This window comes from Microcebus murinus, chromosome 19 (assembly GCF_040939455.1).
Source record: "Microcebus murinus isolate Inina chromosome 19, M.murinus_Inina_mat1.0, whole genome shotgun sequence".
NCBI lineage: Eukaryota > Metazoa > Chordata > Mammalia > Primates > Cheirogaleidae > Microcebus > Microcebus murinus.
In genome coordinates this window covers 16,876,512-16,903,317 of record NC_134122.1, presented here as the reverse complement: position 1 = coordinate 16,903,317, position 26,806 = coordinate 16,876,512, and the positions used below count along the sequence as shown (strand labels likewise).

General features: G+C 50.6%; 1 protein-coding gene across 2 annotated transcripts; it reads right to left on the bottom strand.

Annotated features, from left to right (window-relative positions):
- On the bottom strand, nucleotides 1-26,806 carry SCNN1G (sodium channel epithelial 1 subunit gamma). Of its 2 annotated transcripts, XM_012780204.2 has the most exons (13): nucleotides 26,718-26,806; nucleotides 23,701-24,047; nucleotides 21,672-21,981; nucleotides 19,695-19,885; nucleotides 18,602-18,705; nucleotides 15,804-15,967; nucleotides 6,238-6,336; nucleotides 4,574-4,691; nucleotides 3,571-3,649; nucleotides 3,403-3,460; nucleotides 3,152-3,213; nucleotides 1,523-1,598; nucleotides 1-1,246 (listed from the first exon to the last, which is right to left on the bottom strand). In XM_012780204.2, the coding sequence occupies exons 2-13, from the start codon at nucleotides 24,015-24,017 to the stop codon at nucleotides 866-868; spliced, it is 1,959 nt and encodes a 652-aa protein (XP_012635658.2). In that variant the 5' UTR covers nucleotides 24,018-24,047; nucleotides 26,718-26,806; the 3' UTR covers nucleotides 1-865. The 2 variants fall into 2 exon arrangements, with proteins under 2 accessions (XP_012635658.2, XP_012635659.2); XM_012780205.3 differs by lacking the exon at nucleotides 3,152-3,213 and having other exon boundaries at nucleotides 1,084-1,246.

Sequence of the window (26,806 nt, the reverse complement as noted above, 5' to 3'; positions counted from 1 at the left end):
TGTGTTCAATAAAACTTTATTTATAGACGCTGAAATGTCATGAATCAAAAAAATATTCTTCTTTTGAGATTTAAAAGTGAAAATAAAAATTCCTAGGCCAAGGGCAAAAACAGGATTTGGGCTGAGGGCCATAGTTTGTGGTCCCCTTTGCTCATCTGTGTAAGTGCTCAGAGCGGTACCCAACGCACTGGTCTTGTGCTGGCTTTAAACACCTAACCCAGGTGCCCGGAGCATGGCCCCGCCCTTGCCCCAGACTGAGGACACCCTGACACAGCCCCAGACCTCCCGCTGGTGCACGCCTCACACGCTCCAACGGCCCTGGGCCAGGTCCCTGCCTGCGAGCACAGAGGAGACCGTGCCCCAATGTCAGTGACTAAGAACAGTTTATTGACAAATAGCTCCAGCTCCAGGGCTGGCGTTTCCTCCTGTCTTTGGCATCAGGCAGTAGCTGTCCAGCCTTGACACTCAAGGTCACATCCTTGGGCCCCAGCCCAGGCTAGAGGACTGGGTGAAAGCCTTGGCTTGGGGCTTTGGAGGAGTCCTTCTCTCTCACGGCCTGGCGAAGAGCTCCGTCAGGCCTCCCTCTGGCCTCTTTCCGGGCCGGCGCCGATTCCTTGGGACCCGGTATCTCTCTAGCGATGCGCTGAGAGTTTGGGCCTGGCAGTTGCCAAGTGTCGCTGGGCAGGGCCCAGCGGGTCCCCTGCACATGCCCAGGCCCCATCTTGTTGTTCGAAGCAGGCTTTTAGGCAGTGTTTCTGAAAAGCCCAGAGTGGGGGCAGAAGGTCCCCTCTGTGTCGGGTCGCCGGGTCTAAGTTCTCAGACCACGGCGGGTGGTCCTGACTAGATCTTTCTCCCCAAGCTCGCCTCAGGGCTCACCCGGCAGCTGGGTATCTGAGAGCTGGGTGGAGAAGGCCCTCTCCAAGCGCAAAGTATTGTATCTGGGGGGCGGAGTGCCGGGCACCTGGGCCCCCAGGGCTGGTGGCAGGCGCAGAGCAGAGGTGAAGGTGGGCAGGTCATCGTCCATATTGAGGGCCGGATTGTCCTGGCCCCGTGGGCTGGGGGGAGCCTCGGGGCAGGGGGGCGCCTTCCTCAGGGCCCACCACTCCTTGGCTTTCTGCCACTGGCGACGGGTGATGATAGAGAAGAAGTCGATGAAGAAGACCTCAATGATCTCAATGACGCAGACCACGGAGCAGCTCATCCACAGGCCCAGCTGGCCACCGAAGTTGGACAGAAGCATCTCGATCTGCAAGGGAGGCCAAGCCACACTGTGAAGAAGCCCCCTCACCCCAGCTGGCCTCATGCAGGGACCCTCATCCCCAAGGGAGCCACCGGCTAGCCCCGGCCCTGCACAGGCTCAGAGGAGGAAGCAGGAGGGCTTCCTGTCCTGTCCTCTCTTACTCTGTGTCCCAAGACACAGCTGTGCTCCCAAGGCCCAGCTGGCCTGGAGCAGCTGCTCCCGAGGCCAGGCAGAAGGGCACGTTCGTAGACCCAGGCCAGGTCCCAGAAGGAAGCCACTTACACTGTTGGCTGGGTTCTCCATGATGGATCTCTGGTTCAGGTCTTTGTAGAATATCAACAGTTTGGCCAAGTCTGTCCTGCAGAAATTCCAACAGGTGAGTTGGGGACCTCGGCGTTCTACCGATGACCAGCTCCTTGGCATGGCTGTCCCCTCCTGCCCCAGCCCTCTGAGCTCCCTGGGGGTGTGAGAACCTCTCCCATGGGGCTCCGTCTCTACCCCAGAGCAGCCCTCCAGCCGGGGCCTGGTTCTCAGGCCATTCATTCACTCAAAAACTGTTTCCTAACCTCCAAACAAAGCCAGTCTTCCCAGCCATACTCCCTCTGCACCCTGCTCTTCATCAAACGCTGGCATCTGTAATTGTTTGATCGCAATCTCCAGTACATGCGGGAGCCAGGCAGGTCATGTACAGGAGCCAGGCAGGCTGGGTGCAAGGTAATACGGTAACAGCCAGAACGGCAGCTAGCATTTATTGGCTACTTCCTGCGTTGCCAGGCGCTGTTGTAAGAATTTCCTGTGAATTAACTCGTTTAGTTTTCACAACAATCCTACAAGGTGGATAGGTGCATTTTAATCATCATTTTACAGATGTGGAAACTGAGACACACACTGGTTGAGTAACTAGCTCAAGACGACACAGTTCATAGTTGCTCAAGCCAGTCCCCAAACCCAGACAGACCTGGCTTCAAAGTGTATGTCTTGACCATTGCACTAAACTCTCTCTCTTTTTTTTTCTTTTTTTTTTTTTTTTAGACAGAGTCTCACTCTGTTTGCCTGGGCTAGAGTGAGTGCTGTGGCATCAGCCTAGCTCACAGCAACCTCAAACTCCTGGGCTCAAGCGATCCTCCTGCCTCAGCCTCCCGAGTAGCTGGGACTACAGGCATGTGCCACCATGCCCGGCTAACTTTTTTTTTTATATCTTTTTATTTGGCCAATTAATTTCTTTCTATTTTTAGTAGAGACGGAGCCTCGCTTGTGCTCAGTCTGGACTCAAACTCCTGACCTTGAGCGATCCTCCTGCCTCGGCCTCCCAGAGTGCTAGGATTACAGGCGTGAACCACCACGCCTGGCCTAAACCGCCTCTTGATTGGACTGTGGTGAGCCAGACTGCGGCTCTTGCTCAGCTGTTTGGTGCTGTGCAAGAATGCAGGGTCTGCTATTGCCAGAACTTTCCATCTTCCAGAAAAATCTGGAAATAATGGGTCACTTTTGTGGGGCTAGATTTGGCCTAGAGGTCACTGGTTTGTAATAGCTGGTTTAATGGTTTGTAATTGCTTGGTCACAGTCTGTCTTTATCGCTAGACTGTGATAGGCAGCATGGAGGCAGAGGTCACATCTGCTTGGTTTTCTTGGTCCCCCCAGCACCCCACAGAGTGCCTGGCGTGGATGCTGTACGAATGTTGGAGGCCAAAGCGGCTCCCACCGGGGGCAGGCCCAGCCGCAGGCACTGTGGAGACGGGGATGGCCCAGAAGAATGTGAGTTCACACGGCATTAGTCACAGCCGTGGGCTCAACCTCTCCCGGCTCTGAAGACATGAATGAGTGAGGCAATGGCAAGGAGAGGGTTTGGCCACCAGGAAGCAAGCGGGAGGCTGGGCCTGCAGTGGGCAGAGGCGGAGGAAACAAACGTACTTGTTGAGCTTCTTGTTTATTTGCCGGCTTTGGTCCCAAGTGAGAACAGGCAGCAACCACTTCTGTTTCAGATAAAGCAAGGTGGGGGGTTGAAGACATCTGGAGAGGCCAGGGCACCTCCACCGCCTCCTCCCACTTCCCACCCCTGTCCCCTGTCCCCTGTCCCCATGCCCCAGGCAGAGGACACAGCACAGATGTCAGTGAGGCTCCAGGCTGGGGGCTCAAGGGGGAGAGCGGGCAGAAGAACCTACCTCCGAAACCACAGACGGCCACTGCGCCAGGCTGGTGGTCAGTGTCCACTCCTTAAAGCTAAGGGGAGGAGGGGACAGAGTGAGTGTGGGTTGCCAGGCTCAGGCCAGCCCTCCTGGTCCCATCCCGCCTGGTCCCCTCACCTGCCCCACCTCTCGGGGTCCCCTCACCTGCAGGCCTCCCGGCACACTGACTGGCAGCCCAGCTCTTCCTGGACAAAAGCCTGGTACAGTTGGTAGTAGCAATACACTGAGGGACAAGGGAGAGGGTGGCATAAGTGTGGGGGTCACAGGGCCCTTCCCGGGTCACCAATGGTGCCCCTACAGTCTCATTTTAATTATTTCTCCTCCCACTTTCTACAAACACTGGGGTCCCCTAGAAACACATGCTACTTTGTTTTTTGTTTTTTTTAGAGACAGAGTCTTCCTTTGTTGCCCAGGCTAGAGTGAGTGCCGTGGCATCAGCCTAGCTCACAGCAACCTCAAACTCCTGGGATCAAGCCATCCTCCTGCCTCAGCCTCCCAAGTAGCTGGGACTACAGGCATGCACCGCCATGCCTGGCTCATTTTTTTCTATATATATTAGTTGGCCAATTAATTTCTTTCTATTTATAGTAGAGACGGGGTCTCGCTCTTGCTCAGGCTGGTTTCGAACTCCTGACCTCGATCAATCGGCCCGCATCGGCCTCCCAGAGTGCTAGGATTACAGGTGTGAGCCACCGCGCCCGGCCAGACACATGCTACTTTGTGACATTGGGAAACAAAATATAGTGGTGGTGGCAGTTAGGGAAATGAGTTCAGGGTTAGGCAGCCCTTGGTTTGGGTCCAGTTCTGTTATTCTCTGGCTGTGTGACCTTGGGCAAGTTGCCTAACCTTTCGGAGCCTTGTTTACCTGTTCTGTGAAAGGTAACTATCCACCAGTCGTTCCCACCCCCTGGAGCTGACGGAGGCGCTCAAGCTCTAGCACAGACCGGGTGTAGCATGTGGTCCTTAACTGGGAAGTATAATCCAAGCCCCGCTGGACCACAGACACAAAACAGGAGTAAACAGCTCTCTATCAGTATCTCCCTTGGGCAAAGGACAATACGGGTAGGGGCCCAGGAGTGTCCTAACACAGGCTGGAGCCAGGGGGCCTCGATCCTGGGGCGTGCCAGGCTGGGTGGGCAGCACTCACTCCAGTTGGGGTGCTGCTGGTAGTTGCAGTAGTTGGCTGCGGGAGGGAGGGGCTGGCTGTACTGCGCACACCCGCATTTCTCCACCATCTTCTCCTGGAAGCACGAGTGAAGGCAGATCTGAAAGAGGAAACCCATAGATCCCCTTAGGCTCCCTGCACGCCCCGCATCCCAGAGCCCTGGCAGACGTCACGGATGTGCCCCGTGCGCAGACTCGGCGGGTGTGGTCCCCCAACTCCAGAGGACCCGAGCTGAGAATCTGGATTAACTGAGACGCAGAGACTGGGTTGAGCTGGGGCTGGGTGCTCATGTTCCATCATGTGGGTGCCGACGCAGAGATAAGTGGGGGCATTGGAGCAGTTGCCAAGAAACGGAGAGGAAGAAACACAGTCCAATTCTCAGGTCCAAGCCCTCCACCCTGGATCTCCACTATCCACCAAGCTTATAACAAAAAAGATAATGGCTTTCGCCTTAGTTTGCTTTGCCTGCGGGGCAGGAAGCTGAGGGGGGGGGGGCCTCTGAATCTGGCTACTCTGCAAATCCCAGCTTTGCCACCTGCCTGCTGTGTGACCTCAGGCAAGTTACTTAACCTCTCAGATGCTTTGCTGTCTTTGTCTTTGAAATAAGTATAATAACACCTACTTCATGACATTGTTGTGAGCATGAAATGAATTTTTTTATGTGCCTGTGAGCTCACCTTTTATTTTATTTTGTCTTAAAGTCCATCGATTGAGTTTGTCTCTTTTTTTTTTTCTGTACTTTAATGGGTGCCAAGTGTTTCTGATTGTTATAAGCAGACAATCTCTGACTACTAGTCGCTTTTTACTCAGTGTCACCGCCACCCTTCTGCTCTGCTCTCACGCAAGCTGGAGGACTCCGTGCTGAGGGCGCCTGGTCCCTCTGCTCGGCTGGGACGACATTCACGGATTCTGTGGGTACCTGGGTGGGCGGTGAACTGCAGACTCCCGGAATGTGAGGGTTGATAACCCAAATGCCCACAGGAGGCAGTGACTTAAGTGCCACATTGGGGGTGGTGAGACTGCAGGGGCCACAGAATATGAGCCTGGTTTACAGGGTGGCTCCGCCCACTTTCTGTCCTGCAGGAATACGGGCTCCATGTTATGTTGCCATTTTGTCTCGTTTTTTCAAGAGAAGTTAAAAATCTGCATTTGCTTGTGAAATTCCCTGACTTTTACACACCATCCAGGCTAAAAAAAAAAAAAAGTGCGCTGTCTGGAAGGGAGCTGGGAGCTGCCGTTTGCAGCCGCTGATGCAATCCCCACTGCCCTGTGATTGTTGAGACACAACTCGCCCAAGGCCAGGAGCCAGTGTGCAGCACGTGGGCCTGGAAGCTGAGCTCTTCACCTCTCAGTCGTTTCTGTCCCCGACCGCTTCTCTCCTGTCCCTGACCTGCCAAGCCCCATTTGGGAAGTGGGCCTGTCCCGGCTGTACATTGTGTTCCACGCAAACCTCAGTGAATCAATTAAGCTCTGGTTACAGACGGATTCAGAGGACTGGAACCAGCCGGCATCGTCTGTTCTTGAGATCTTTGGAGGAACCCCAGGGATCCTCAGCGGAGTTCCTGGTCCCAGCCACACCCCAGCCTAAAAAGAACTTCTCCTCCTGGGTCCAAGCCATCCCCCAGGGCGCCCCCGCCAGCCCGTACCTGGAGGGAGTAGGCAGCCTTGTAGATGTTCCTGACCGGCACGTCACTGCCGTCCTCGGTGCATTGGCTGTAGGGTTCGCTCAGCTTGAAGGACTCCGTCTGCAATCACAGCAGCCCACATTCAGCCTGCCTCCCCGGGGCCCAGACAGGGGGCTTCTCGAGCACCCTTGGGGGCTGAGCAGCCGTTTAGTCATTCACTGAACAGGAAGTTATGAGCACCTACTAGGTGCCAGGTGCTGTTGCAGACATTGTAGGATCATCAGCAACCAAGATAGACAAGCTCCCTGCTCCCATGAGCTTACATTCTGGTGGGGCAAACGGACGGTCAACAAGCAAATCAATAAATAAGATGGTTTTGGATAATTCTGGATGGTGATCCACGGAACAAAGTAGGGAGACGGGTGGGGGGTGCGAGGAGGGGGCAGTTTTCCCCTTTCAGTGATCAGGAAAGGTATCTCTGGGAAAGAGACCCCTGTCGGTTCAGCACGGAACAGCCAGAAAGGAATGGCCTTGTCCAGAAACGGACAGAGTAGGATTGGGCAAGAGGAGGCCGCAGAGGCTCGAGGCAGGAGCATGGTGAAAGAGAGAAATCACTGGAAATGAAGTCAGAGAGGGAGGCTGAGGCCAGATCATGCCCAGCTGAGAAATCTGGATTTAGTTTCCTGAACAGTAATAAGCAGTTGGTAAGTCCACACCAGGAGGCAGGAGTGGGGATGAGGAAGATGAGCGGGGACTGCCAGCTGCCTGGGATCCCTGTCCCTGCGAAGGACCCATTTCCTCGTCTTCCAGCCCCAGACGATGACTTGGAAAAAGTTGACTTTCTTAGAAAGGGCCAAGGGAAGCCCAGCAGAGTAGAATGACACCCTGATCATCAGAGGAGGTAAAAGCATCGTCACCCAAAGTTCAAAAACCTTGTTCAATTATGTCCTGTTGTAGTTCACTGTCTCTAGCTGAATATTTGTCATTACAAGTAAACAACTCAGACAAGCCAAACAAGTGCAAAAAAAAAAAAAAAAAAAGGATTGGTGGATAACATCTTCAAAAGGGGAGCAATAATTCAATAATTGAACATACATCATGACCAGCTTATAGCTGGTCCAGGATCTGTGTGTGGTCACGTGCCCATGCACGAGCATTTCAGGGGGGTGGGGGAGGAGATAGGGTAAAAAGAAAAAGGATGGCAGATTTGTGGGAGGGTAGAACATTCTTTTCTCTATGAAGAAAGAATGATAAGTAGGGGGAAAAGGAATGGAGAGGTTTGCTGCAGGTGGAAGCCATCTCCAGTGGCTACAATCCCTTCCTGCTTGTATCACAGCTCATCTGCTGGCCCTTCAATCTTCCTCAATTACTGCAAAAACCTCAGGGGCTATTGACAGCGCTCATTTGCAAATGTTTAAACAACAGAAGCAAACAAAGGGAAAGTAGCTGTGTGGCCACCCCGGCGTCCCCAGGGGTGCTAACAGGTCAGATCTTGCATCCCAGACAGGACAGGGACTCACACACTCACTGCGCCCTGCAGTCTGCCCTTCCCACTAACAAGGGCAGCACCTTCCCGCGTCAGTACAGAACAGACAAACTTCATAGCTGGGGAGCAAACACGCGTAGAGCCTCGAGTGCCCGCCAGGGCTGGGCTGGGCACCGAGACGCAAAGGTGCCAAGCAGTGGCTTTCCTCAAGTGCACCTCGATTCTCTACCATCCTCTGAGCTTCTCCAAGCAGCAGGCCGCCTGGGCAGATGTTCCCTGGGGTCCCAGGTCCTGCTGAACTGCTCCCAGACCACAGAGTGCCAGCTACAGGCTCTGCCCACCCCGGCAGGAAAGTAGGATGTCCTGGCATCCGGACGAGAGGGCTGCACACTCGGGCGGCTGGGCTCCTGCTCCCTTGAGCACCAGCCTACGGGCCACTTCCAGGAAAGCGACTGTGAGAAATCGGTTTGATTTCTATGCTTTCTGAGTGCTCAGTGGCCCTTTACTCTGCAGTGATGCTTATCGAACTCGGGGCAGGTTGCTTTCTGGAGCGACCCAGGGCAGGGCAAACAGGGCAGATGGTCTTTTCTGAGTGGGACAGAGATCTGGAGCTTCTCGAAGCCTAAACTGGATGAACTTTGACAGAGCGCTCTGCCCCCACCCAAACTTTGAGTTTTCCAGAACTGCTGGTTTGTGGGGGCAATGAATGGGGAGACACTTTGGATTTTATCCTGACCCCTAGGGGCACAGAAGCAAAAGTGCGTATATGTGTGTGTGAATATGCAAATTATGTGTGCATATATGTGAATGCATGTATGTATATCTGTGCATACAAGTGTGCGTGTAAGAGCGTGTTTGTGGGCGGGCACGAGCGTACCTGTGCATATATGCATATATGACGCATTTTTATCAAACCAGGTACTTTCAGCTTCCTTCTGAGAACCCTGCCGGAGGGAGGCAGCTGCATAGGAGTCCTTAGCTCACCTCTTTAAAGGTATGAACTGTGCCCAGGGAAGCCCAGGTGGCAGCAGAGTGTGGGGGGCAGGGAGGAGGGGAGGGGAGGGCGGGGATGTCTTTATCAAGCCCCCGCGGTTTCTAGGGTTGGAGAGGCGGCTCCTGCCTTCTTGCAACCCTGAGAGCGTCCAACAGGCACAGTCACTCCTCATCTGTGAGGTGTCAGCCCAGCCAGGCTGTTCCCAGACTCGGGGGCTATTGGACGACTATTTTCACAGTTCGGTGGTAAAGCCAGCAATCCCCGAAGCCGCCTCTTCAGGGAGACCGCTTCGCCACAGCTCAGAGGTTCTCAGACTGTGTTCCGCCTGCACCCTGTTCTAGGGCCCCTCACGGAGCGGTAGGCGTAAGCAGGCTGGTCTCCGGGGCTCACCCGGAGCGGTCCTGCAGTTCTCTGTTTCCACCGTAGACATTTCTGGGTAAGATTTCCTAAGAATGAGAGACTCTCCCCGTAGCACCGAGGGCCCCCTGCCCCCAGCCATTGAGGACACAGCCGACACATCCACCAGCCCCGGAAAACAGGCCCCACCACCAGGCACCCAGGTCTGGCTCTGCAGGTAACTGGGGGCCCCTTCCTTCCTTCAGTGGCCAAGCATGGCCCTTATTTCTCAAAGTGGGCTGCCGCTGCTTCTGGGGAGGGGACAAGCAGTGAGAGCTGGGTTGGGGATGGAACAGGGGGATGGTTTCTTTCTTGAACCTGTACGGAGCTGGGAGAGCTCATTATTGAGGAGGCTTTGGTTGCTTTGGGGGTCTAGACTGCCTCAGGCCCTATCCTGACTGCCCCCTCTACCGTGGGCATAGGTGGGTGCGCTTCAGAGCCCTCCTAAAGGGCTTCCTCTAGAGGCACCGTGTTACGATCAATGATCAATCGCCCCTAGACAACCAGAGGTGCTGGAAGTGCAGGCCTATCAGCTATTTGATTTTGATTAAAGAACTGTTTACCTTGATGGAGAGCTTACAAGGTGCCAGACACTCTGATAAGCAGCTTACATGTATCAACTCACTTAACCTTGACAACAGGCTCACTCTGAGGGAAATAAGACCCAGAGATAAGATAACTTGCCTAAGGCCATATGGCAGGTAGCAGATAGAGCCCGGATTCAAACCCAGAGTTCACTTTCTCAACCAGGGACCTCCAAGCACTGTTGTGGGGATGAAGTGAGCCAAGTGCTTAGCACAGTGTCCAGCACATAGAAACTTCCCCATGAAGGGTAGTTTTCATTATTAAAATATGTATGCCCTCCATGCATGACCTTGTCCCCTGCTGATAGGGCAACATGAATGGCAGATGCCCCCAAATCTGACCTCCAGCCAAAATCTTTCACCTGAGACCCAGCTGACCCATGCATACTGTAAACACACCGTGTCTGTGGAAGATTGCAAAAGTGGCCTAAATCCTACCATCCCATAAAGAGATAGAGTCTATTTTCCAGGCTTTAAATCTGGGTTAGTTGTGAGACTTAAACTTTGGCCAGTGGGATATTAACACATATGGTGCAGGGAGAGGCTTGAAAAGGGCTTGGTCATTGGAACTTGCCTTCTCTTACTGAGCTTGGAGTCTGGAACTGCCGTGTGAACAGGTCCGAGCCAGCCAGCTGGTGGCGGAGAGGCCGCACAGGGGAGAACCAAAGTGTGCCGGCACACTCGGCAGTTGCTCTCAAACCCATGACCAAGCACAGGCTGAGATCAGCTGAGCCTGGTCTAGATCAGAAGAGCTGCCCAGATGCGCCCAACCTAAATTGCCAACCCACAGCTCGGGAGCTGATAGACATCGGTTCTTGTTTAAAGCCACTAAGTTTTGGGATGGTTTGTATGCAACTAAAGCTAACGGGCATGATTTCTAAAACTGCACTCAGTATCTCTCCCCACCTAAAACCTGCTCATTCTTCTGTACTTTTCATATCAGCTAATGGCACTCCATCTATCCAGTTGCCCAAGCTAGAAACCTGGGCATATCATTCTAGAAACTTCTCCTCTTCTACATCCCATGTAGCCATCAAGGGATGCTTAGAAGTATCTCTTGAATCAGTGAGGTCCTCATCATTCCTGCTCACTGTCTGAGACGGGCTCTTGTCCTCCTGGACTACAGAAAGTGTCCCCACAGGTCTGCAGGTCTCCACACTTTCCCCCCACCCTGAGTATCTCCTGCACCCCTACCATGTGACCACCTGAATCCCAGATCTGGTCCTATCACTGCTCTCTACTACCTGGCGATTCAAGTCCAAAGGCAATAGTCTAGCCTTCAATGAGTTCCTTAGCGGGGCCTCAGTCTACTTTGCATTTTCCACCTCCCACTCAATTCATTTCAATTCAACAAGATGGTGTCACTTCAACAGTGGGCTTAAAATGCTCCAGGCATTTTAAGGAAAAGCAGGGGAAAGCAGACACTGAACGTGTAATTAAAAGTCTAAAAGGCTGGGCACAATGGCTCACACCTGTAATCCTAGCACTCTGAGAGGCTGAGGTGGCAGGATTGCTTGAGCTCAGGAGTTTGAGACCAGCCTGTGCAAGAGTGAAACTCTATCCCTACAAAAAATAGAAAAATTAACTGGGTGTGGTGGTGCATGCCTGTAGTCCCAGCTACTCTGGACGCTGAGGCAGGAGGATCACTTGAGCCCAGGAATTTGGGATTGCAGTGAGCTATCATGATGCCACTGTACTGTAGCCCAGGTGACAGAGTGAGATACTATCTCAAAAAAAAAAAAAAAAGCATATACTACAAGAATTTAGTATATAATGGTAAACTCTACATTCATATAAGAAAATAGTATATTGCCATTAAAACTGGGACTATGGAAGACCATTTAATGCCATGGAAAGATGATGATGTATTTTTGAGTAGGGGAATAAAAGCAGATTACAAAAGAATATGCTCAGTAGGGTTCCATTTTCATAGAAACGAAACAAAACAAACAAACAAAAAAATTAGAAAAGAGAGTGGAAAGACTGTGACCTCAATGGGATTATGGGTAGTTTAACTCTCTTTTGTTTTGTTTTTTTCTTTGTAATACATTATAAATGTTATTTGTGCATGATAAAGTTTGCACTTCTAATCAATGGTGAAAGAATTACTCAATATTTAAAGTGAGGCCATTTTGTTAAGTATTTGAAGGAAGAAGTAAATTTGATCTCCACTTCACATCCTGCTGAAAACAATTCTAAGTGAAATCATAAAATAACTGGAAGCAAACTCAATTCGGTATCTGATCTCAAAGGATAAAAACCCTCAATACACATAAGGACCAAAGAAGAAAACAAAGACCTAGACTATGTAAACATTTGATGTTTTGCATGTGAGAAAGTATCACAAAGAAAATGGAAAGGAAAGCACAAGCTGGGAAAGATAGTTGTGACGCATATGGCAAATAATTAGTATCCTTTATATATGATATGCCAATATATTATTATGTAATAATATATGTCATATATTTTATTTGTATGCATATCTCACTCATAAAGGTGAGAGGTGTCAAAAAAGGCAAGGAAAAACCTTTCCTAACCCCCTTTTTTGCTTCAAACTTATTTTTCCTTCCCTTCTGCATCCCTTTTCTTAAAAAATGTATAGTAACAGTCTTTTTTGAGCACTTAATACACACCAGGCACTTTCCTAAGCACTTCAGATGCACTCATTGAATTCTCACCAGCCATGAAGTATAGCACGTTATGATTATCATTCCCATTTTACAGATGAGGTAACCGAGGCACAGAGATTACACCACTAAGTGCAAAGCCGGGGTTTGAATTTCAGCCATCTGAGCTCCCATAATCCCTGGGGTACACACACCGTACTTGTGGAAAGAAGTTGTGTATGTGCTTTAGGATAAAGAGAAACAGTAGGGTTTGCAAGGACAGAGGAGTCTCCCCACTGCCCAGGGCCCAGCCCCACACCTGCCTGGGCGAGTGGTCCACCCTCGTCCACTTCCTTGTCTCCCATTCACTACTTAGCCCATTGTACTTTGGTTTCTGTTCCACTCTTCCTGCTGAAAACCGCTCTGGCAAAGAACACTGGTGACCTCTTGGTTGCCAAACCCCAAGTTCACCCTTACCTCGCTCTACCTCTCAACTGCATTTGGCATGCTTGGTCATGCCTTCCTTGAAACTCCCTTCCTTGATTTATCTGAAACCAACTCTTTCCGGCTTCTCCTCCCACTTCTCTGCCCCTGTTTCTCCCTTTTCTTTCTGCTCAGCCCCTAAAGATTTGCATTTTTAGGGTTCTGTCTCGGGTCTTAGGTAATGGCATTCATTTCCATGTGCAGAATTACCTCCCAGATTTTCTCCTGAGCTCCAGGTTTGTAGCATCTTACTCACTGGACATTTTTATTTCACTGTGATTTACTAAAGGCACAATAAATTGGGTATGTCCCAAACTGAAGTGGTCCTCTTCTCCCCCAAATATAGCCCTCCTCTTGTAGTCCCAAATTCTGAGTCTGGCATTCTTCCCCTCCACTGCCCACACCAGGACCTGAATACCAATCGAACTTTCCTGGGCCCTTCTCACTCACATTGGTTGTCAAGCCCTGTTTCTCCTACGCTGTAATGTCCCTAACATTTATTCCCTCAGACATTGCCTCAGCTAAGGCTCTCATTATTTCTGTCTAGAATTTCTATAAATGCGCTGCCTCCAGTATATAGATTTTTCAAAAACTTTCACTACACAGCTTAAAATCTTTTGTGTGACTCCTTTGTCATTGCTATGCCCTTTATCTGGACCGCCTCTACCTGACACTATTTGCCCATACTTGGTCCTTTAAAGATTCATCATTTAGAAAGTCTTCTCCAATAGCTTCTGTCTAGGTATCCGTGCATCTATCCATCATCCATCCACCCATCATCCATCCATCATCCATGTATCCTCATCCATCCATCCATCATCTATCATCCATCCATCATCCATCCATCCATCCATCCATCCATCCATCCATCCATCCATCATCCATCCATCCATAATCCATCAATATTTACTGAAGATATACTATGTTCTAGGAACTGAGCCCAGGGACCAGACAGACAAGGCCCCTGTTTCCACAGAGATGGAAACTGTATTACAAAGGTGGGTTGACATTTGTCATCCCCTCCTAAAGGTAAAATATTTGAAGGTAGGAGCTCCGCTGTGTTCATCTTTGAATATTTAGTGCTTTGGACACACAGTCCCTCAATGAATAAAGGAAGTTTTGTTAACCAGCTGCCTGAGTCTCCCAGCTTAACACACCCATCAAAAAATAAATAGAAAATAAATAAGAAAGGAAGGAAGTCTAGTTTGTTTGGACTTTTTCTTAGTGACCCCCTGCTGACTTCTTAGTAATCTCTGATTTTTTGTTGTTGTTCTAAACAGCTCATAAATCTGACCTGCAGCTGACGGACCCTGCTCTGTGGCTTTGATTTTTTTCATCTCAAATTATAATAGGTGTAGCAGAAAACTCACCCACGATTTTGTTTACCCACCATTATTAAAGAGAACATTTGCTTAACAATGCATTGTGTATTTCCAAAATAAACAGACAGCAGAATTCCTTAGCTCTTGTACTTTTGCAAGCTGTCTCAGTTCATCCCAATTTGCAGGCACTGTGAGAGGCAGAGGAGAGGAACAGAGTGAAAGAATAAGGGGAGGACGTGCTGCAAATCCCAGGTCCTTCTTCAGGGTACACAGAAAACTGCCAGGGAAATGCTGGATTAAAATGCTCACTGTTGTGATCTGGGATTTTTGCCATCTACTAGTGAACAAGGGAATCGATGGCCTAGGTACTTAAGTGGCATCTCAAAGTCTTTTCAAGCCACAGTTTAAACAGGTTGGAGGCTCAAGATGTTTTCTCTTTTCTTGGGCCATCAGCATTCACACAGCCCAAGCTCGTACACCTTCCTTTTCCCCTGTGTTAGAACAAAGCCCCTAAATGGCATATCCCCTGAGAGCATCTGAGTTCCCAGAACAACCATGCTGATGGTTTCTCTTGTCCAGGGTTGTCCCTTTGATGCGGCACCATGAGGCATCAAATCACAGTTTCCTCTGCAGTAGCACCATTTCATTTCCTCACCTCCCCTGTCTCAGCTTAAATATTACTTCCTCAGGAAAGCGGTCCTTGAACCTTACCTCCCCTCATCAAAACTGAGTCATAGGTCAGGCATCCCATAATATGCTCTCATGCAGCTTGCATTTCTCCCTCAACATTTTTTTCCTTTTTTTTTTTTCTTTCTTTTGTTGGAGACAGAGCCTTGCTCTGTCACCCTGGGTAGAGTGCAGTGGCCTCATCATAGCTCACTGCAACCTAGAACTCTACAGCAATCCTCCTGCCTCAGCCTTCTGTGTAGCTACAACTACAGGTGTGCACTTGGCTCCTTTAAACAAGTTCTTAATAGTCATTCTATGAAAGCAAGAGAAAGACAGACAGGTAGAACGACAGACAGACACTGGTATAAAAAGACTCCAGGCCTGCAAACAAGCAGTGGAGTGACAGGGACATGACAGCACACCCCTCAACTGCCCTTCTATTCCCATTGGGCATGGCTGACTCAGGGACTGGAGTTTGCAGCCCAGGCATGCCTTTGTTGACAGGTATGAGTGTTCTCAGGACCCAATGAGGTCACAGAAGGGCAAAGACTTGGAGGGAGAACGGACTCTTGGTGAGTGAGGTGAAATTGATGGAAATGTGATGAGCTAAATAGACATTGGACAGCCCAGTGATTTTCCATTAGGCTTTAAGACAGTTGTTTGCAACATGCATGAGCCTCTGGGCAGCCCAGAAAGATAGATGTTAACCTGCTCTATTTATATATTATATTACTATTTATATTACTGACAAATATATAATTAGTGTCGAATGCCTTGTTTTCAGTATGGGTTCCGTAAATGCTGGTGTCTTTTTTGGAAACAAGGAGGGTTCCTTAAAATTATTTTCCCAAAGTGTCATCCTGTCCGTATTCATACAGAAGATGCCAATACAACATTTAGTGTAATTATTGGAACGACCACTGGAAAGTCTAGGACCATGCTCCCTTTGGAAACAAACACCCTTTTCCATAAGCTTCATCTCATTAATTGTCCTTGAAAAGATCTGTCCTTCTTTCCAAGCCTGCAGAAATCACAGTATCGTCTTACCAGGTGCATTCCCATGGAGGTGGCCATTGCTGTCTCGATCTCTGTTCCCACGTCTTCGATAAAAGGGTATTCATCTTGCTGGTGGATAATCACCTTAGCCCCCGTGGAGGACACCAGGAAGGGGTTGTATTCCTCTTCGTTTATGTACAAGATGACCTGCAGCCCTGGGAAGATAAGGCAGCCAGCTGTGGTCAAAGGCTAGCAAAACATTCCCTGGGGGTGGTCTACCTCTCCGGCTGTTTGGGGGCCTCAAATCCAAGACTCAGGCATTTCCAACAAGTGAGACATGGACGATGCTAGACTGGAAGCTCCATGAGGTTGGGAGTTGAACCTGACCTGCTCACTCCTGTGCCCCCAGTGCTTAGCCCAACACAGGGGTTCAAACATAGCATCCTGGTCACAGCTCTTGCTAAGAATACATTTTTGCTAAGCATAAGGAAACTGCCACTCTGCCTGAGGCATGCGTCTCCATGTGGCTCTTCGAGATGGGGAGTTCGGCTGAGCATCGAAAGGGATGTACAGTGCTGGGGCTGCGTATGCCCTCGGGGAGAGCAACTGGGAGGAGACGAATCATTGGCGGTGCATCCGGTCACTGGCCCAGCTTCCCTCTATCCTGCTCTTGCTCCCTGCAGTCTGTTCAGCACCCGGCAGCCGGAGGGACTGAAAATTGGAACTCAGACTGGATCACTCCCTGGCCTGACACCCTTCAGTGGCACCTCCTGGGCTACGTGGGGATGACATAGAATAAACCAGATTGCAGCTGTCAAGGTGATGATGCTGCAGCCCCTGCCTAGCTCCCCCTCCTCCGCTCCTCCCACTCCCTCCCTCCCCCCTTCCCTTCCTCCCTCCCTCCCTCCCTCGATATGCTCCAAGCACACTGATCGTTTTTTTGTTTCTAGAACACATCAAATTAATTTTCTTCTCAGGGCCTTTGTACTTGCTAGTCCCCAGAGTGTCCTTATGTGGATCTCAACATGGATCTTCTCATCCCTGAACAACCCTCCCCACAGAGGCCTTTCTGGACCCTCTTGTCTAAACTAAAACCCCTATCCCCAACCCAGCCATGCCACCTTCCCATCCTGCCACTTTCTTCTGCTCAAGTCACTCATCAGGATTTTAAACTAGGTAACATCTGTGTGCTTGTATGCTATTTTTTTTAACTGTCTCTCTCCACTAGAATGTAAGTTCTATAAGAGCAGAGGTGGCATCTGTCTTATTCACTGCTATGTGCCTGTCACCTAGAAGAGGGCCCGGTATACAGCAGATGCTCAATAAGTGGTAAGTGGAGGAGTGAATGAGCAGGATCTACACGGCTTGAGAGAAGAGAACTTTGAGAGTTACTCTGACCTTCAACTTGCAAACAAGGGAACCGAAGCCCAGAGGGGGAGAGTGATTTGCCCACCGCACAGAGCAGAGCCAGGACTCTGCCACTCTTCACTCTCAGTTCGCACATGACTTCTTCCCAATGAAGTTTGCACTCGGAATTATGGTTTCTTACAGACTGAGCAAGAGCACAGACAAGAGCACAGCAAGAGCACAGTGACAAAGGCCAAAATTCCAAGGGTGGATTTCCTCCACGACAGGGCCTTCCTTGCCTTTCTTGGTGGGAGCAGATCTACATATCAAATCAAGTTCAGTTTGCATAGGATCTTCCAGGAATTTCTTTTGTGGCCAGTCTGTTGAGTTCCTACCTTCCTACCTTCCATACAAAAGGAGTAGAGGTAGGGTGGTAGTAATAGTAATACTGGAAGTAGCAATGATATTACTGGTGGTGGTAGTACCAGCAGCAGGAACACGATGGTACTGACTAGTAGCAATGCTAGTAATGGTAATCATAGTAGGAATGACAACAACTAGCATTTATTGTATGTTTAGTGTCTGTTATGGCTGATTGTGTTCCCCCCCAATTTACATGTTGAAATCCTAACCCCCAATTTGATGGCACTTGGATGCAGGGCCTTAAGTAAGGTTAAATGAAGTTGTCAGGAGAGAGAGGGCTCTAATCTGATAGGATTGGTGCTCTGACAAGAGGAAAAAGAGGCATCACAGCGCTCTGTCTCCCCACACACCACAGAGGAAAGGCAACATGAGGACGCAGAGAGAAGACAGACATCTGCAACCCAAGGACAGAAGCCTCACCAGAACCGAATTTGCCAGCACCTTGATCTTGGACTTCCCAGCCTCCAAAACTGTGAGAAATAAATGTCTATTGTTTAAGCCCCCCAGCCTAGGTTATCTATTATGGCAGCCTGAGCAGACAGAGTATGTGCCAAGTCTTATTCTAAGTGCTCTACATATTTTCAGTCCTCTCAGTAACCTTGCATGGGAGATACTGTTATTATTCCCACTTTATAGATGAGGTACGGTCACGTGCCCAAAGTCACGCAGTGGGTGGCAGGGTTGGGTTTTGTCTCCAGAATCTGTCATCTTAACTAAGATAAATGTGTGTCTACCCCCCAGTCTCCCATTCAGCATGTCTGGGTATAACTGCATTTGGAAGCCACCTGCCCAACATTACTCATCCCAGTTTAAACCAGAGTGGCTCCCCAGCAGAAGAAACCTCAAGAATGTCCCCGTTGCTCTCGAAGGTAGAGAAGTCAAAAGGGAAAACAGACACTCATATGGAAGGAAGGAGCTGTGAATGCCGATGGGAACACTGACAATGAAAAGTAGTGTCCCCAGTTTCTGGCCAGGTGGAGAGATCCTGCCTTTCTGGAAGCCTCAAGCTTCCCCAATGTCCTGCTGCCACCAGGCTCACTGTTAAGGACCTCAGATTTCCTCGGTGCAGGTTTCCTTACCATATTCACTGCCCCCCATGGAGGTGCTGAGGATGGTGGCATTGTCTCCGCTGTTGAACGTGTAGCAATTCCCATGCATTGGATGGTGGAAAAGCGTGAAGTTCCTACAGAAGAAGAAAACAGGTCAGAAAGGGCTGTGCTGGGAACTGCCCTCACGCATCTTAGCTGACACCTGGAAGGGCAGTACTCATGGGGCCAGTTCTCTTTTGGGAGAATGGATGATAGACACGACTCATTTCCCCATCTTCCCCCTGATAAAATGACAAAAAGGCCCCTCATCCAGGTTGACCCACGTTGGCATAGAATTAGACTCTCTATTTTCTGTTCTCCATCTTGCTCCTCTCACCGTGTCTTCTGTCCTGACTTGGCATTCCTTGTTCCCCAAATGTCTCTACTTTTGAATTTCTCAGCCAACACTTGACACTTTTCCATTCAAATTCTCAGTCCTAGGAAATGATCCCCAGAGAAGGAATCACATCATATGTGCCCTTATGGGACTTGAGAACCAACTCTCAGGGAGACAGGATTCCAATCACTCAGTTTTTGCAAGGACCAGTCTGTTTCCTAACATAAAGAGACGTGAGAAAGACTTGGTATTTAAAAAGAATGAAGTAAGCCCTTCAGACAGGCAGGAATATTTTAGAATGTTCCATCCACTGCCCAGTAATCACCAGGGATCTGAGTGTTATCTTAAAGGAGGGAAGGTCTGAAGGCTCATGTATTTGAACGTGGGCCTTTCTTCTTTCCTTCCTCCCTCCCTCCTTCTCTTCCTTTCTTCCTTTGTACTAGATCGGAGGTTCTTATTCATTGGTATGCATGATGGTAACATACAAGGTGATAGGTACACTATCAACTACTCTGTTTTTATGAGTACTATAAAGAGGTTAAAGATATTTTCACACTACGCCATGTACACCTCACTCACTGCCCCTAGAGTCCAGCTCCTGTATAAGCAGTTTCCAAAGAGCAGGGTCAGCAAAAAGGCCACCTTTTGCTCCCAAGACCCATAGTTGAGCAGCAGGTGCATGCGAAGGGCCTGGCGCTTGGAGAAGCCAGTCCCCAGAGGCGGAGAGAGCAGCCTTCCTCTCCTGACCTGGCGTCACAGGACACCCCGTCAAAGAAGCAGGTGACCAGCAGCTCCTCGGCAGAATAGCTCATGTTGATTTTCTTCTCCAGAGGGACCTGTGCCATGATGTTCATGTAGTGCAGCTTGTACCACTCCTGAATGGCATTGACCCCCGAGCTGAAGGTGTACGTGGCACAGCTGGAGGTGTCATTGGCGCACTGTGAATAAGAGAAGACACCAGGCTGAAGCCATCGGTCCTACCACCACCCCTTAGAAGGCCGGGAAGGATGAGTGACTGAGACCCCAGGCCAGAAACTCAAGAAAGGATGAGTTTCTTTTCACTTCCGGGGGCTGGGAGAGAATATTGTCAAGCCTCAAGGACCAAAAAGGGGCTGAGCAAGGAAGGACACAGAGTCCCACTTTCATGAATCTCTACTACATCTGCCCACCAGGTAAGAAGCAAATCTAGTTTCTTTAGGGTTCTCAGACACCCAGGGTTCAGCTGATCGATGCTGCTGTGTGATTCCTACACAACCCTCCTCACTTTCTATCATATCAACAGCCAATACATTTGGATTCTAGCCCAAACTCTAACACTGCTCCTCTGTAGGCTCTTGGGCAAGGCATAATGGATCCATTATTGCATGCACAAAATGTTGACCCTTCCCAACTTCATACGGTAGTTGAGAGGACCCACATTTGAAATAGATAATAATGAGAGCTTAACAGGGAAATTGTGGTGTGCATTCCAGATATTCTCATCGCACCAGGCTTGGAAACGCTTCTGAAAGGACAGACATCAAAGAATTGATTTCTGTATCAAGAAGAACCTTGTGGGTATCCTACGAAAGGACCCCAAAAGACTTTGAAGTCTCAGTGATTTAGAGAAGAGGCTATTTTTCAAGATTTGGGACTAGAGCCATGAGCTCTCGCAATCAGCACGGAGGCCATAAGGTGTAGAAGTAGCTCCCGTCCTCTCGAGGTGGCTGGGGCGTGGAGAGACAGGGTGGCGAGCAGGTTTGCCCGGGGAAGGCAATAGAATGCATTTTCAGTGAATGGCTCCTTCTCAACAGCCCCTCAAATGGGACCAGAGGGAGAGAAGAGAAGTCGGGCCATAGCACCTCCTGAAGGCAAGTACTGCAGAGAACATTGGTGTTTCTGCTATTTATTAACTATTTTTTTTTCCTTCTGGTGTCTGTACCCCAATTTTGCTTTGAGAGAATTTTTTTTCCTGCCTTTGGATACAGTCTGATGAGACTTTCTATTAAGATGCCCCACCCTGCATTAGCCAAGAGATGAGCCAGTGACCCAAGCCTGGCTAACCAGATAGTCTCAAGATGTGATGTGACTCTTAAGCATTAACAAAAAGAACTGAAAATACTTGAAGCTTTGTTTAATCCAGCAGCAATATCTGAAAATACCTTCCATTGTTTCTTGCCACCTAGAAACCCCCAGATTCCCTAATTTCTGCCCTTTTGAGTGGCTTCTGTGAGCTACTGATTCCCTTCTAAGACATTTTTTTTCCCCGTTTAAGATTGCCTGAGTCAGGCTGGGTGTGGTGGCACACTCCTGTAATCCCAGCACTTTGGGAGGCTGGGAGGGGAGGATCGCTTGAGCCCAGGAGTTCAAGGCTAGTCTGGGCAACATGGTGAGACCCTGTCTGTACAAAAAATAAGAAAAATTAGCTGGGCATGGTGGCCCACGCCTGTAGTCCCAGCTACTCAAGAGGCTGAGGCAGGAGGCTTACTTGAGCCCAGGAGTTTGAGGTTGCTGTGAGCTATGATGGCACCACTGCACTCCAGTCTGGGTGACAGAGTGAGACCCTGTCTCTATTTTAAAAAGAAAAAGAAAGACTGACTGAGTCGGTTTCAGTTGCTTGCCTCTGAATCGTTCTATCTTGGTGTATTTCTTGCAGCAGGACCATAGGGGCTAATGGCCAAGGGGGAAGAGTCCCTGGACCCCATGCTCACCCCATACCCAAAATGGTGAAGAAGCGAATCTTACCAGTTGAAATCCCACCACCTGCTTGGACTCCTGGACTTGCATGACTTTCGAAGCCTTGTGAATGATGCTGCCGCTGACTTTCCGCTTCCGCCCTGTGACAAAGTCCCTGGCCTTGTCCTTCTCTTCGTGATCGAAAACCAGCAGTGGGACCAGGCGGAGGAATTTGGGCCGTATGCCGTCCCAGGCCGAACTCCAGGACTCTGCCTCTCGCCGCCTGCGAGCCTTAATCTCTGAAAAGCCGTACAGGGACTTCAGGGCCTCTCTGGTCTCCTGCTCCAAGTCAGCTAGAAGGTGGCGCACGGCACTGTACCTGCCAAGGGGGCAAGGAAGAGTCAGGGACAGGGCAGGCTCCCCTGGCAAAGCACTGGGACCACCCTGTGCTGCCTTCCGTCACCCTGTCAGCTTCAAGCCCACCTTTCCCGCCCCTTTCACTACTGGGCCTTTCACTAGTGGCTCCATCCGAAGTGACCACTGGCTCCGCAAACAGGGGAAAGCTCATGCATGGGTGACCCTTGTGTGACTTTCTGCAGCTTCACGTCTGCCTCCACTGTCTGCTTGCTCTCGGGGTGTGTTGATGAGTGTGTCCCAACCAGCATTTCTGGAGTGGTGACTGTCAGGTGCCTCCCATAAACCAACCACAGCGGGGACAAGTAAATAACAGCAGACCGAGAGTCTCCCTAGGGGGCAGGCTCGGTCTCCACCCAGCACCTTCCGCTCCTCCTCACAGATTATCCTCGAATGAGCGCGGGGCGGGACGAAGGTGCAGCTGTTACCTTGATGACCCCCAAGAACACAGCAGAACGATCCAGGAGTTGCCCGCCTTGCTCTAGGCATAGGCGACGGAGCACCGTGATGGAGAGTAGAAACTCCATAGTCAAACTAGCTGGCTCAAGTTCCCCACCCTGGTACTGGCTATGTGACCTTGGACAAGCCAGCCATTTTGTGTCTAATTTCCCTCCTTTGGAAAATGTGGTCGTTGGGAAAGTCCCATGAGCTTATTATATATAATAAACACACACAGACACAGATACACATGTAGAAGTAAGTGGTCTCTATTGTTAATTATAGCAGTGTAATTATATTTGTTAAGATTTTGGTCCTCCACTACTAGATAATAAGCTCCACTAGGGCAAAGACTGTGTCTGGGTTGTTCAGTTCTATGCCCCAGAACCTAGCACAGTGTGCTACAGTTTATAGATGCTGAGCAAATGATTATGGAATAAATACAGGACAGAAGGAAAGAAGGAAGAAGGGGGGAAGGAGGGAAGAAGACAGAAGAGAAAGGCTTGGGAGGCAGAGAGTGAGTCTTAGATCTGATTTGGATTTGGGGCTTTGCTGCCACCATCTCATTGATGACTTGGGAACACTTATTGTAGCTTCCTTTGATAAATCTTGATAATCTCCTTTCTCCCCACCCCTATGCCTGCCCTGACAAACTCTGCCCGATTCTGACCTGCCCCCAGGATTAGTTTTCTATCATCCTGAGGAGGACTGTGATGACCCACTAGAACAGGTCCCACAGCAGGCAGCAGGGCAGTTGCAAGGGCTGATGCTGCCCAGGGCCCCGTGAGCTCAATTAATGGGGCTGGGTTCACCCAGATGAGGGTTTGGGGCAGCTGAGATGTTTCCGGAAGTGACCTGGGTGTCACTGCTGAGTCAGCCTCTCAAGCTCACGTTCTGGGGAGAGTGGAGGGTGTGAGCTTGGAGAGCCGGGGGCGGGATGGGGGCAGGGAATGGCTAAACTGGGATTCGTGGGGGAGGGCAGAGGGGTGTGGATGATGCCTGTAGCCTCCCCTTCCTGCTTTCCTGAGCTAGCCCATCCTCAGAAGTCACACTGATGGACTGAAAACTCGCTACGGATTTGCAAGCCAGGAGAGGGCAGTTCATCGACGTTGGCAACAAATTCGGATTTCTAGAAATCCTTGCGCTGGCTCCCGGGCTGTGCCAGCTTGTCATCTTCAGGAGGGACTTTGGCCTCTGGAGGGGACTCGACTCCCACTCCCCCCATCACCCTGCTCCTGCCTCTTACTTGTAGGGGTTGATGTTGCAGATGGTGACGGCAGGGAAATCCAGCTTCTGGAAGTGGACTTTGATGGAGACAGAGATGGTGTAGAAAGAGAACACGAGGAGGGCACACTGCCAGAAAATAAGGGCCACGGCCGTCAGCGTGAACACAATCCACAGCAGGCGCCGGAGGCGGCCGCGGGACACCACGATGCGGCGGCAGCCGTGGGTGTTGGTGTTGAGGCAGTACCACCGCATCAGCTCTTTAATGGTGGGCGCCTGTGGGCCTGTCACCGGCAGATTCTTCTTGATTTTAGCTTTGATCTTCTCTCCGGGAGCCATGGTGAGGAGGGGACTTTGAGGGCAGGTGTGCTGGAAGGGCAGAGAAGAAAAGCAGGTGAGCTGGCACACACCTGGCCGGCTGCCACATCCCTGGAGGCCAGGGCTGGGACACACCAGCCCACGTGCCCCTAGAGGGCTCCCTCCCCTGTGCCTCTGAGGGTTGGACAGTCCACACTCTGAGGCCTTGGCCCCTTCTCCAGGATATTTGTTTTTGGCCACCACAGCTGCCAAAGAAGCTGCCTACTCCTCTTACAGCCCCTAGGCTTAGCCCTGTGTGGGGCTGGGTGAGGTTTAACCTCTGAGTCACTGGCTGGACAGGCCGAAGGACCTTTCTCCCACTTCTTGGGGCAGGAGCCCCCCGAGCAACCTGACCAGCAGCTCTCTTATCAGACAGGGTACCCGTGCCTTATCGCCTTCACTGGCCTGCCCTCCTGGAGGGCAGCATTCCTGTCTCATTATGCCCCCTGGTGCCTAGCACGGTGTCTGGCACGCGGCAAGTGCTCTGCAGATTGTTACCCACGATGAAATCTACCAAGAGAATTTCCTGGCAGCCACCTTAGATCATGTTCCTGGCCATATTTTTCCCAGGCTTTTCCCTGCTGCTTTATTACAAGTGGAATAATTTTGTTTCTTCTCTTCACAGCCAAGCTCTTAGTGTTTCTAGAGCACCTGATACAACAATAGCCTACAACTATTGGCCGCTTATAATTTGCCAGGCACGGTGCCACATTTCCTTGCTTCTAAGATGCCATTAATTTGGAGAATGCCTTTGATTTAATAACAGCTTTGGGGGAAAGTACAGTATTGGAAAGCAAATTACCACATTCATCAATGTAGATGATGCACCTCAATTATACAAACTTTCCAATGTGAAATGATTCCAGAAATGAACCAACCTACTATAGACTCGTCTAATGTTTATATAGTAATACATAATCTCATTAGTCTCATAAATATTTATAGTCTCTCTCTATAAATATACATAGAGCCTATATATATTCCATTTCCTGTTTTAACAATTCCATGAGGTAGACATACCATTACTATCTTCATGTTACAGAAGAGGAAAATGAGTTCAGAGAGGTTGAGTAACTTGTGCAAGATCACACAGCTAGCTAGTGGAGGAGCTGGATTGGAACCTTGCAGCCTTAAGCATTATGGAATATGCCTTTGAGGGGCCTGGTATTGGTGCTGCCACCCACCTAACAAAGCAAGCAGTTATCAGTACCTGGAACTAAAAATAGGAGGAAAGAGAAAGGAGCCTGAGATATTTAATTTCCAAACTCTGAGTAGTCAATGCAACTTCTTACCAAGACTTGTGAGCACAAGTATTGGAGGTAGGGGATATATGCAAACCCTGTCCCCTGTGGCTTCCACGGTGACCGAGGCAAATTAGGACATACTCTACTTTGGAGTAGGGAATACAAGGTGGTCCTCAGGATGCAATGTGATTCCTTTGTAGAAGAATTAGTAGCTGAAACACAGCATTTGCTCTTCTAAGTACTTCACAGGTATCACCCCATTTAATCTTCACAACAATCTTCTGAGTGGGGCATCACAATTACCCCCACTAAAGGAATGAAACTGAGGCACTAGGAAGTTAAGTAGCTTGCCCAAGGTCACACTAGAAAGCGTGGCTGAGCTGGGATTTGAACTCAGGGGTCCACACTTTTAACAACGAGCCATGCTACTCCTCAGTAATAATAATGACAACAGCAGTAGTAGCGGCAGCAGCAATAATAGCAGCTATCATTTGTGGATCCCTCACTCTACTCTCAGGCATCCTACTCAGTCTTTTGCACACATTACTTCATTTAATCCTTACCACAATTATGTGAGGTATACCCATTTCGCAGAGGGGGAAACTGAGGTGCAAAGAGATTAGGTAAATTTGCCCGAGGCTACACAGGTAGGAAGCATCCAAAGGATTCTTTCGAGTTCCAGGGCCCTGGCTCCTGGCAGCGACTCCACTGCGCTCCCCTCGCCCAGCCTTGACCTTGCGCATTCCCTACGCCACAGTGAAGGAACCCGGAGCCTGGGGAGGGATGAGGGACTTGCCCCAAGTCTAGGGCCGGCTCGCGTGGACCCGTGCCGTCCTGATGGCGACCCCTGTCCACAGCGCTGTGCGGAAGTCGCTTGAGCCCCCGGCTCGGGGCACCGGACCCGAGCGCCCCTGGGCGACCGTGCAGCCCCTGCCCCGCCGCGCGCAGAGCGAGCAGACGCAGTCCTGCGGCCAAAGCCACGTCTGCCTCAGGGGAGCCCGGGCTGAAGCCGCCGGACGGAGTCCAGCCAGCCCGCTTCAAGTGTTTGCTTCTTTCTGCCACGACAGCCACCCCCAGAGGAGGCATTCCGGAGGGTGAAAGCAGCGGTAGCGGTCAAGTGCACGCGCCGCACCGGGCCGGGGAGGGCGCTGAGCAGGTGCTGGGCGGGGAGAAGAGGCGACCTGCGGCCGCGACCCCCGGACCCCGCACGGCTCTCCCAGCTCTGTGCGCCGGGCCGCGGCAAGGGTAGGCGCCGGAGAGCGGGACCCAGAGCGCCCGGGAAGGTGTCCCAGCATCCCGGCCGCCGCGGAGCAGCCACCGGCTGGTGCCTGCACGGCCAGGGACCGCGCGCACGGCGTCCGGGAAGACACGGCGCCCCGCGGCCTCCCCGGTGCCCGAACCTCCCCGAACTGGTCCCACACGACCCGGCCGAGCTCACCTCTGAGTTCCGAAGGGTTCGTGGCTGGTGTGTGCGTGATCCCGGTCCTCTGCTCTTATGCTCGGCTCACGGCGTTAGCATCCCCCGGC

What these genes read in the sequence shown, in the direction of transcription:
- SCNN1G (XM_012780204.2), bottom strand. Translation starts at nt 24,017, where the DNA reads ATGGCTCCCGGAGAGAAGATCAAAGCTAAAATCAAGAAGAATCTGCCG. An exon ending in TGCAACATCAACCCCTACAA is followed by an intron (nt 21,982 to 23,700) that starts GTAAGAGGCAGG and finishes CCCCCTTGGCAG; the next exon opens with GTACAGTGCCGTGCGCCACC. An exon ending in AGGTGGTGGGATTTCAACTG is followed by an intron (nt 19,886 to 21,671) that starts GTAAGATTCGCT and finishes TCTTATTCACAG; the next exon opens with TGCGCCAATGACACCTCCAG.